The sequence below is a fragment of the Euprymna scolopes genome, chromosome 2 (genome assembly GCF_053919585.1).
Source record: "Euprymna scolopes isolate OS-2025 chromosome 2, ASM5391958v1, whole genome shotgun sequence".
Classification (NCBI taxonomy): Eukaryota; Metazoa; Mollusca; class Cephalopoda; order Sepiida; family Sepiolidae; genus Euprymna; species Euprymna scolopes.
The window spans coordinates 117,669,738-117,679,801 of NC_136483.1; the positions used below are offsets into that span (position 1 = coordinate 117,669,738).

Below are 10,064 nucleotides of genomic sequence, written 5' to 3' on the forward strand. Positions count from 1 at the left end.
AGCCTGTATTACAGTAATTTGTCTTATTAATGAAATGAAATGAGTATATGCATCTATGAAGTGTCTATATATACGTTCCTTGAGCGGAGTGTGTCTTCTTCACTGGTAGTACAGTAGTTTATGAATCTCTCTTGATATATTTGTCGAAGGCTCTCATCTCAAACGGGTCCCGATTAGAGTTAGGGTGCACTTGCGTTTGTCGACGATAAGGAAAAAGAAAGTACCGTGTTCAGGTCCTTTATAGTAGTGCAAAAATTCAGAATCAATATATTGGGTCTGTATTTACTGAAAAAACTAATGGATGAACTTTTGTCTCATCGAAAACTGAATGGTAATAACATTCTCTCCCGCTTCTCAAGCAAGATCAAAACAAAAGACAAAAAATCCGTCAAATTAAAACCTGAGGAGCCAACCAATTCAATAACTGTCTGCTTAACTACAGATCCATACGACATAATCGCGTTGACACACCGGTACTCGTCAGATCACCGAAGTTAAGCAACGTCGAGCCTGGTTAGTACCAGATGGGTGACCATTTGGGAATTCTAGGCGCTGTATAAGCTCTCCGCTTATCTCGGCATTTGTTTCCAGTCGTCCTGTACACATTTCACTGGCCACTGGTATTTAACGATGTCCACTAAGGAGAGGTGTGTTTGGAGATTGCACACCCCATGTCACAAAAATTTTACGTGCGGGCACTCCTTCATGAGTATCCATAGTTTGCCAAAGACTGAAGGAGCTCCCAACTACAGATCAGATAAATATGGTTTAAGTAGCAACTTGTGCTTAATTCATCGTATACAATAAATTTTTTGTAGTTACAATTGTATTTCCGCATTAAATAACACAAAACAGATTGAGAAGTTGTAAAACTCGTAAAAAAAACAAAGGTAACAATCTCCTGTAAAAGAATCATAAAAAACAATTTTCTTTCTTAACAAATAAATCCAAAGTCAATAAAAAAATCAATAAAATAAAAAATTCTGAAGGTTTAATTTGTTTAAATAAAAGACAAAACTCAAAAGTAAAATAAAATAAAAAGTTTATTCTTCATAACAAAATATATGAACAATTTTAACAAATAAATTATGTGATGAAAGTACAGCGAATGAAATGAATTTTTGATTTTGTAAAAAAAAAAAAAAAAAAATTTAAGTTCACAGTTTGAGGCAAATTTTTGTGATCAGTAAAATCATGAATAATAAATTAATGTACATATTTACAGTTTTAAAAAGTCATTGTCTTATATATATACATGTATGTATATTTGTTTGCATTGGTTTGTGTGTATTTGTGACAGATAATGTATACGTATATAAATCCGCTTTTAAGAACGTTCAGGTATTTTGGTCTCTTGTTAATTGTTCGTTAGTTTTTTTTTTAGTTTTTAATTTTTTGTCGTTGTTGTTTATTTTTTACATTTTTTTTTGTTGCTCTTTTTGAATTGTTTCATCATTGGTTATGTATGAAATTGATTTGTTTTGTCTTTCGCGCGTGTTTGTGTGTGTGTGTGTGTGTGTGTGTGTGTGTGTGTGTGTTAATGCACTTCTTCTACTGTAGGTCCTTGTTGGGATGTGCTGTTATTTGATGATGAAGCTGTGTGCAATTTTGACATGATGGGTGAGCACACCTTTTGTATTTCTTGTAACTTGTGTTTAAACTCGTCCTTGTCAGCTAGGCTATTATTGTCTATCCACTGTAAACATTTGTCACATGTGGTTGCAAGCAGCTTGCTGTCGTCTGCTGATAACTTTCCGTTGTCCTCTGCCAGGGTCTGTTTAACTGCAAACACGTAATTTTCAAGTTGATTTCGGCTGTCGACACGTTCACGCTGTTCCTCGTCAGCCTGTTTGTATTTTTCTGCGTCGGAAAGCATCTGGTCGATTTCATCTTTGCTCAATCGTCCTTTGTCGTTGGTGATGGTGATCTTATTTGATTTACCCGTGCTTTTATCGACGGCTGAAACACTGAGGATTCCATTAGCATCGACATCGAAACTTACTTCAATTTGGGGTACGCCCCTTGGTGCAGGTGGGATGCCAGAAAGTTCGAAGTGTCCCAGACAATGGTTGTCTTTTGTCATGGCCCTCTCTCCCTCGAATACCTGGATGCTAACACCGGGTTGATTATCGGAGTAGGTAGTGAACACTTTGGATGCCTTGCTAGGAATTCTGGAGTTGCGATTGATGATGTTAGTCATCACGCCGCCGGCCGTCTCGATTCCAAGAGATAACGGTGCCACATCGACTAACAACACGTCACGAATGTTGTCCGACGTGTTATCACCACTTAGCACGGCTGCCTGGACAGCAGCACCATACGCAACAGCCTCATCAGGGTTGATAGATTTGTTGATGGTCTTTCCATTCATAAAGTCCTGTAGCATTTTCTGGATTTTGGGGATGCGTGTTGATCCACCGACTAGGACGATATCATCAATGCTGGCCTTGTCAAGTTTAGCATCTCGCAGCGCCTTCTCCACCGGTTCTAACGTTGATCGAAATAGGTCGGAGCACAGTTCTTCAAAGCGAGCCCTTGTGATTTTCGTGTAGAAGTCGATTCCTTGATAAAGAGAATCAATTTCAATACTCGCCTCGCTGCTACTTGACAGTGTACGTTTTGCCCGTTCACACGCCGTACGCAAACGACGTAGAGCACGTGGACTGTTCTTCAAGTCTTTCCGGTGTTTACGTTGAAACTCTTGGACAAAGTGACCAACGAGTCGGTTGTCAAAGTCTTCTCCTCCTAAGTGTGTGTCACCAGCCGTTGACCTCACCTCGAACAGAGAGCCGTCGTCTATAGTTAAGATGGACACATCAAATGTACCACCGCCCAAATCGAAGATGAGCACATTTTTCTCGCCTTTAAGGTTCTTGTCGAGCCCATAAGCCAATGCGGCAGCCGTTGGTTCGTTAACAATTCTTAACACGTTCAAACCAGCTATAATAGCAGCATCTTTAGTTGCTTGTCTCTGCGAATCGTTGAAGTATGCTGGAACTGTGACCACTGCATCTGTCACCTTGGAACCGAGGTAGGCCTCTGCCGTCTCCTTCATCTTACTCAATACCATCGAACTGATCTCTTCTGGGGTGAACGATTTCCTCTCACCACGGAAGTCGACCTGAAACTTGGGTTTCTTTCCATCACTGTTCACCACCTGGAATGGCCAGTGTTTCATGTCACTTTCGACGGATGGCTCATCGAACTTTCTGCCAATCAAACGTTTCGCATCGAACAGCGTGTTTTCTGGGTTGAGGGCAGCTTGATTTTTAGCTGCATCTCCAACCAATCTCTCTGTGTCCGTAAATGCCACGTAGCTGGGTGTGGTTCTGTTGCCCTGGTCATTGGCGATGATCTCCACCTTGCCGTGTTGGAACACACCTACACACGAGTAGGTTGTGCCCAAATCAATACCAATTGCAGGTGATTTAACCATTGTTATTATTAGTTTAAAATTGTCAATATTCTTCCGTGTTAATCCTTCAGACGTTTTTTTTTTGTTTTTTGTTGTTGGTTTTTTTTTCGCACTTGTTTGGTTTATGACAAATCTTTTCAATCTTTTTAAAGAAATTGACGTAAAATCACGGATGGAATTTATAAATAGTTTAAAATTCACTTTTGAAAATATTCTGATTCGGCAAGATTGTGTTATTAAATCCAAAAAAGTTCCGAGACACAGCCGGTTGTCGTAGCGTAAAAGTGTATTCTTGTTGTGTTTTCTTTCGTTCAGTGAAATGAATGAAAAACCATGGCGAGCGAACGGCATTATATAGTGAGTGAATACTCCCTTCCTCTCATTGAATGTGTTATGGGCTGCCGCCTCTTCCTCGAAGCGCCGCGTTACTTCTCGTATGTTATGGTAGGATTGAGAATGTTCTAGTCATTAGCCAGTCGTTTCGCGTTGTTTCCAGTAGATTCTCGCAAAAAGAAAAGAAAAATGAGTTTAAAAATAAGTCCTTGTTCTTGTTTTTTCACGTTACAATTTGCTTGAGATCATTTTCTAAATTAAAAAAGCAACATTTTTGTTGCGCTTAAACTTCAGTTTTAAATTTTAACTCGTTCAGTTAACGTAACAATATTTAATTAAATTTAAAAGTTTAATTTCTGTGATAATTATTATTAATAAGGGGAAATATTGGTAATTGTGACCTGGTAAATATAATTTTACTTTTAATATAACAAGTTAGAAAAGCATTTCATCCAAGACATGAAAATTGTTAAACAAAATGTTTTTACTAAAGGCTTTAAAAATAAAGGTACAAGATTTAATTTGAAATTTATTTATCTTCAAAGTGCACTTTTATAAATTTTACAAAGTAAGGTATAAAAATTTAATTTAAATTGAATCAAAAAATTACCTTGGATTTATTTTATGTAATGTGCATTCTGTTGCAATTAAAAAAAAAACCCAAAAACATTGAAAATTTTATATCTAAATCATTAATTGCTAGATGAAAGATAATTTTTTTAAATTGTAACAAAATGTAAAGGTACAGGTAATTTTTTGATTCAATTTAAATTAAATTCTCATACCTTACTTTGTAAAATTTATAAAAGTACACTTTGAAGATAAATAAATTTCAAATTGAATCTTGTACCTTTATTTTTTAAGACTATAGTTAACATACAAAATACTGTAAGAACTATCCAATATGTTACCATGACATATATTGGGTGAGTTTCTAACAGTATTTTGTGTTATTTTTAAGTAATTTTCAAGACTTCAAATATTTAGGTGTCAATTTGCAACTATTTTCCTTGTTCTAATATAAAGCTTGACACTATAAGTTTTTCAAACCGAATAATCGCTTTAAAGTGAGTAAAACCACAAAAAACTTTTCCAGATAGGTAGAAGAGTAACTTACCTTGCTTTTGATGACATTTGTTATATATTTGAATGACCACGTTTTCGAATTTTTTGTGGATTGTAAAACATACCCAATATTAACAATAATTAAAGAATTTGAAAAGCCGTAAAACAAAACAATTGATCAAACCGATTCGCCTTACCCTTTTGACTCCCAATGTTTCGTCTGCTAAAATTTTAGCTCGTGATTACGGTGTAGCGTCAACAAAATAAACCATTTGTTCTGTCTTCAGACCGGGCCCTTTTTTAACAAGGGACACACGCTTTAAGAGCACCGGTGCCTCGGGCCTCGTTCTCATTCATCTCTGTGCGAGTTTTTTCATATATAGTTTTCTTTCTTATTTCTTCCCTTCTTGATCTTTCTTTAATGGAAAACTTACCCGTTTAGGCATTCCAAATGAAAAAAGAAAAGGAAAAAAATGTCATGTCGCTATCCACGGGATCTCGTTTTAGTCTCGTTCTGCGATTCTGTCCCTCCTCCCTCCTTTTCACCGCGGAATTCAAAACTGCACGGTCAGACTTTACTCGACTCCATGAACTGGGCTTTCCCCGTTTAAGCCATGAGATTTTTTACCTAATTAATAAAGCGTCTTCAACGTACTAGTTGTTTTCGTTATGTTGATTTGAGTTTATCTGTCTGCCAACGCACGCTTTCTAAAAGTTGACTGCTAGACGGTATTGTAGGTACCTGAAAGCAAGATTCTGAGGAATAACTGCCGCGAGTTCCAGAACAGTAAAAAATCTCTGGTAGCTGAACGGATTACCCAGTCCACGTGGAAAATATTTAGCGCAGCAACAGAAATCCTCAGCCGCGTTACACTCGGATACATTACCAATTGCAAGATGTCCTCCGCCGCATCATACCGCACGCGGTCGAAAGTTTCAGCCTCAACCAAGTCTACTTCAGCTCGAGCCAGAGCAGAAGCAGCTAAAGCTCATCTCGCCCTTATCGACAGCGAAGCGGACCTGGAACAGGAGCTTGAAATGTTGAGAATTAACGCTCTACAGAAAGAGGTAGAGCTAAAAACAAAATTTAAAAAAATAAAAGCGCGCAAAGAAGTGGCCCTCACAGCCACCTGCTCCAGCAGAGATGAAAGCTCAGTCACCTCTCGTCGCCACAGAACCAACCCCATGCTCGACCAACCACCTCTCGACGCATTACAACGAACTACCGACTATGTCATCAGCCAGAGGTCCCTAAAACAGTCGGAGGCACCAGTCGTTCCCCCTGCCGATCAGCACATCCGACCTCCTCCTGACCAAACCTTGGACCCTCCACACGACCTTTTACTATACATGGCCCGCCGGGAAATGCTCTCCTCAAGTCTATCAAGATTCTCAGACCAACCTAAAGACTATAGAGTCTGGAAAGCGTCGTTCCTGAACACTATCTCGGGATTGAGACTTTCTCCTCGGGAGGAGATGGATATGCTGGTGAAGTGGCTCGGCAGACACTCTTCAGACCAAGCCAACAGACTAAGGACTGCTCACTTCAACCGGCCTGAAAAGGGACTGTATGAGATATGGAGGAGGCTCGACAAATGCTACGGAGCCGTTGAAGTCATCGAGGACTCTATTTTCAAGAGACTCGAGGTGTTCCCTAAGATCACAAGGGACTACTCAAAACTCAGAGACCTAAGCGATCTTCTTGCAGAGGTTCAAGCTCTGAAGGACGAAGGGGTCATACCCGGCCTCGCCACCTTGGACACTGCCCGCGGCATCCGGCAAGTAGTGGAAAAGCTCCCACCTTCTATAGGGGACAAGTGGGCATCATACGGTGCGAAATACAAACGACAACACCAAGTGTCCTTCCCCCCTTTCTCCGTTTTTGTTGGTTTCATCGAACAGCAGGCAGATGACCGAAATGACCTCAGCTTCTATCGGACAATGGACAGTCAATCCCCTAAAGGGCACGAAAGGACGAGTTGCGGTGAGGTCTCCGTCCATAAGATCGAAGTTAAAGCAGAGGACTGCAGCCGACTATGCCCCATCCACAACACGCCTCATCCTCTCCGAAAATGCTGGGCATTTAGGAAAAAACCTTTGTCCGAAAGGAAAGACATCCTTAGGCAAAATGGGATGTGTCTCCGATGCTGCTCCACCACAGATCACATAGCGAAGGAATGCAAGGCCATTCTAAAATGCGCAGAATGTGACAGCGATAGCCACGAGAGCTCAATGCATCCACACCCGACACCCCAACCAGCCAATGCCAGACCCATGCCGTTGCACGGCGGGGAGAAGGAGTATGTCTCGACCAATTGTTTACAAATCTGTGGAGACAACCTAAATGGACGATCATACTCCAAGATTTGCCTGGTTAACATATATGCAAGTGGACAAGAAAAGTCACTTAAGGCATATGCCGTGATCGACGAGCACAGCAACAAATCCCTGGCTCGCTCGGAGCTCTTCGACTTCTTCAACAACCGGGGCCCTACCTCAGCATACACCCTGAAAACCTGTGCCGGAGTCATGGAGACGTCAGGAAGAAGAGCACTAGGATACAGGGTGGGGTCGCTCGACGGGAAAACCACATACGCTCTGCCAACCTTGATTGAGTGTAACGAGATCCCAGACGACCGGTCTGAGATACCGACACCCGACGTGGTGCGGAAACTGCCTCACTTAGCGGTCATCGCAGACGAGGTGCCTGCCCTGGATCCGAACGCACCCATCTTGCTACTTCTGGGACGCGACGTCATTGACGCCCACAAGGTCCGGAGAACGATCAATGGTCCGCGCGGTGCCCCCTATGCCCAGAAACTGGATCTAGGATGGAGCGTGGTGGGTGAAATTTGTCCTGAAAGAACGATAAACAAGAAAAAGGTTGGTCAGAGACCAGGTTTCATGAAGAAGCAGAACAATGTTGGACAACCACGGTCTGTCAATTCTGCAGCCGATACTGCGGGTCCAATGCGATCAAAATCTGAAAAGTCTGGCCTCAGCACCAGTTCAACTTCGACAGCAGACCAGAAGCCAACAGGGACTCCACTTGGGGAGCAATATATCAGTAAAAGCCATGAAAATCTTGCCGTGCGTCAGAAGAAACTCTCTCTACTGACAGATCAATCCAAGTTGAATACTAATACGGCTGCGACTACCAATACTACTACTATTGCCACTACTACCACCACCACTAGTACAAAGACGGATTCCATAAAACCTAGTAACGAAGAAGAGGTTCTGAAGGAAAAAGACAAAAATGTCGTCTTTACAAAACCATCAAAGGTTTTAAAAGGTTCTACAACCAGCACCATCCAGAAAGCGTCTAGCACCAAGAATTTAGACAAAGGCAGTGTATCCAATAAAAATGTGCCGCATGGAGCGAAGATTCAACCCATGAAAAAAGCTCACAGCCCACAAAGTGTAACCAAAGACAAATCATTACCAAAGAGGACGTCGGCACCAGCTGGTGCCATGGCCTACGATGCTGAATTACTCACTAATTTCGAGCGAGAGGAAAAGGTTGAAGACGGTCGGGTCTCTGAGCTGATCCGCATCACAGAAGAACAAAAGGCCGAAATCGAAAAGTTAGAATACAAAATTAAAACCCTAAAGGCAAAGATTCCCCCCTGTGATCTAGAAGAGGAATTTGACCTTATACAACGTCAAAACAGAACCTTCCAAGACCGATTAAAAAACCGGGAGATTCCAATGGAGCCCTTGCCTGCACACTGATGGTGTATTATTAGTGCAATTGCATAAATAACAATTGGACGGGGAGTGTTCTGTCTTCAGACCGGGCCCTTTTTTAACAAGGGACACACGCTTTAAGAGCACCTGTGCCTCGGGCCTCGTTCTCATTCATCTCTGTGCGAGTTTTTTCATATATAGTTTTCTTTCTTATTTCTTCCCTTCTTGATCTTTCTTTAATGGAAAACTTACCCGTTTAGGCATTCCAAATGAAAAAAGAAAAGGAAAAAAATGTCATGTCGCTATCCACGGGATCTCGTTTTAGTCTCGTTCTGCGATTCTGTCCCTCCTCCCTCCTTTTCACCGCGGAATTCAAAACTGCACGGTCAGACTTTACTCGACTCCATGAACTGGGCTTTCCCCGTTTAAGCCATGAGATTTTTTACCTAATTAATAAAGCGTCTTCAACGTACTAGTTGTTTTCGTTATGTTGATTTGAGTTTATCTGTCTGCCAACGCACGCTTTCTAAAAGTTGACTGCTAGACGGTATTGTAGGTACCTGAAAGCAAGATTCTGAGGAATAACTGCCGCGAGTTCCAGAACACCATTCATTCAAGTTGTTATGGATTTAGCTGAATACGATATTAAAAATCACTTTCTTTTTTTTTTTTATAATCATGCACTTATGTTACCGAGCTGGCGGGTGTATTGTTTTGTACTTTCACCTAACAATTGAATAAACAAAAAGATATCGTAAAACTTGAAGGGCCATTTGAATACATTTGTTTAAATTTAATGGATTGTATAATTATTTAAAAAAAATCAGTTGCGCTTGTGCTTTATTTCTTCAATTTTGAATAATTTCACAATTATGAATGAATTCACGTGTACTTAAAAAAAAGAATTTTAATCAGATTATCATTTGGTTTGTATTATTATTTGAATTGAATTGATATATTTCAAAGAAGCTAGCAAACGAACAAAAGTGTAAAAAAAAAAAATAAAAAATAAATGTTACCATGACTAATAAAAGTTACTTTTCTACCTACATTGTTCATTATTTTTTAGTACTTATTTTATTTTATTTTATTTTTTTTTTTTAGAAATAATAACACAACATTTTAAATTTAAATCAATGTATTGTAAGAAATTTCTTTCCCACCCACCTCGGGAAGCAAATGCAGAAGCAAATGAATTCCACAAACAAAGCCATACCTTTACACTCAAATTTTATTCACAATATAACAGCAATGAAAGTTCTTTGGTTCTGGTAAGTCCTTTGCAAAAACGGTGGCCGAATTTTCTTCCATACGCATGGAGCCTTTAGTTAGAATTCCTTCTGTTGGAATGTTAGTTCATTGTTTCTTTGGAAGGATCCATGTTGTACATGGAGAACACGGCGGGAATGATGGCACCTATATTCAGACATAAAGTGAGTTCCATAGGACTCGTGAAGAAATAAGATAAGCTCCAATAATCGGATAATAATATGCCGAACGGTAGTAGAATGTCCTTTGAATAGGTTCAGCAAATAGGTTGTCTCTGTTTGTAGAGTTGAGT

At 40.2% G+C, this 10,064-nt stretch overlaps 1 protein-coding gene and 1 pseudogene across 1 annotated transcript; one reads left to right on the plus strand and one right to left on the minus strand.

Annotated features, from left to right (window-relative positions):
• The first annotated feature begins 444 nt into the window (after positions 1-444).
• On the plus strand, positions 445-561 carry LOC145242007 (5S ribosomal RNA; annotated as a pseudogene).
• A 936-nt stretch (positions 562-1,497) lies between these two features.
• Positions 1,498-3,918, minus strand: LOC145294855 (heat shock protein 70 B2-like). The gene has a single exon (XM_080141417.1). The coding sequence runs from the start codon at positions 3,764-3,766 to the stop codon at positions 1,538-1,540; it is 2,229 nt and encodes a 742-aa protein (XP_079997543.1). The 5' UTR covers positions 3,767-3,918; the 3' UTR covers positions 1,498-1,537.
• Between the last annotated feature and the right edge of the window lie 6,146 nt (positions 3,919-10,064).

Bases quoted from the DNA above. Each gene is read 5' to 3' on its own strand.
- LOC145294855 (XM_080141417.1), bottom strand. From the start codon at position 3,766: ATGCCGTTCGCTCGCCATGGTTTTTCATTCATTTCACTGAACGAAAGA.